The 1,454-nt window shown below is 55.0% G+C and overlaps 1 protein-coding gene across 5 annotated transcripts in view; it reads right to left on the bottom strand.

Moving 5' to 3' along the window:
• MED15 (mediator complex subunit 15) overlaps window positions 1-197 on the bottom strand; it is a 62,384-nt gene extending 62,187 nt beyond the window's left edge. For 3 of the 5 annotated variants that reach the window (XM_006768840.2, XM_006768842.2, XM_006768841.2), the window contains exon 1: window positions 31-197. In XM_006768840.2, the coding sequence (XP_006768903.1) occupies window positions 31-98 (68 nt within the window). In that variant the 5' untranslated portion in view covers window positions 99-197. The remainder of the gene's footprint in view (window positions 1-30) is intronic. The other 2 variants (XM_006768843.2, XM_015567305.1) reach the window with 2 other exon arrangements.
• Between the last annotated feature and the right edge of the window lie 1,257 nt (window positions 198-1,454).

Below are 1,454 nucleotides of genomic sequence, written 5' to 3'. Positions count from 1 at the left end.
ATCCCGTCCGCTGCCCCGGCCCCTACTCACATTTGACTGACCAACTTCTGCCGGAAGGCGGCGCTCCGCCAGTCCGTCTCCTGCCCCGAAACGTCCATTCCGGTCCCCCTGCTCCCACCTCCCGTGTCCCACTCAGCCGCCGCCGCCGCCGCCACAAGAGCAGCGCCAGGCCCAAACCCGGAAGCTATCCACTGCGCCTCGGCCACGCCGGAAGCGAGCGGGAATTGTGGGAAATGGAGTTGCACGTGCGGGCCTATGGGAAATGGAGTTCCGGCCACATGAGGGCGCCCCGGGCGCCTCCAGGGTCGCTCAAACAACTCGCACCTCTCCCAGTGCCTCTCTTGCCTACGAGGTTTCAGGTCTCATGTTACTAGGAGAGCTGTTCACATCTTCAAAATTCTTTTGCTCTCATCCTCCCAAAAATAATTTTTTAAAACTCTGTATTTTGGGGCCCTAGCTGGTTTTGCCTGCTGACTGAATGGTCCCTGGTTCAATGGCGGTCAAGGGCATGTATGTGTTTCTCTGTCTCTCCCCCTCCACTCTCTCTAAAAATCGGTGGGAAAACTAGCCTTGGGGTAGGATTAACAGCACAACATAACAACAAAAAAAGGCAATACATGATAGAAACATAAGAACCGAACATTATAAATCCTGTCATTCAGAGAGAGCAGTTTGCATACCCACCAGCGGTTATCATCATCATCATCCTATATAATAAAAGCCTAATATGCTAAGTGTCTGGTCGACCAGTTGGCCGTTCAACCAATTAAAGTGTACTATGCTACTGATATGCTAAGGTCACTCAACCGCTCGCTATGACGTGTACTGACCACCAGGGTCCAGCTGATTGGGACTGAGCGAGATGGGCCGGACATGCCCTGGAGCCCTCCTAGCTGGCCAACATCCCATGTCCCTCCCTGGCCCCGATCGTGCACTGGTGGGGTCCCTCAGACTGGCCTGCCCCCTCTTGCAATCCAGGACCCTTCAGGGGATGTCAGAGAGCTGGTTTTGGCCTAATCCCACAGGCCAGGCCGAGGGACCCCACTGGTGCACGAATTCATGTACCAGGCCTCTAGCCTATTGGCTCCCCACTTTGAGTCTGGCTCACCAGCGGGCCTCTAGCCCATTGCAGAGGTCGTGGGTCTGGCCCTTACAGAAACTTTTCAACTCAATTAGCTAAATGAGTAGACATGCAGGACCTACTGGCTGCGGCCCCGATGTCTGATGCCGCCCATGCCAGACCATCCACTTAATATTCATTTCCAGTGGAAGCAGTGAATTTTCCCGCTACCACTCTAGGCTGGGAAACCAGTTGCAGCTTCCCTCCTTCTGGGAGGATAGTAGCACCAGCAGGCAACCTCCAGGGAGGGAAAAAGGGGAAGGAGTAGCTCAGGTGGGAAGAAAGAGGTTCCTGCTGCGCCAGGACTCCACCTGGGCGGAGCCTAACATTGAGC

This window comes from Myotis davidii, unplaced genomic scaffold (assembly GCF_000327345.1).
Source record: "Myotis davidii unplaced genomic scaffold, ASM32734v1 scaffold223, whole genome shotgun sequence".
Taxonomy (NCBI): domain Eukaryota; kingdom Metazoa; phylum Chordata; class Mammalia; order Chiroptera; family Vespertilionidae; genus Myotis; species Myotis davidii.
This window is presented reverse-complemented; position numbering and strand designations above follow the sequence as displayed.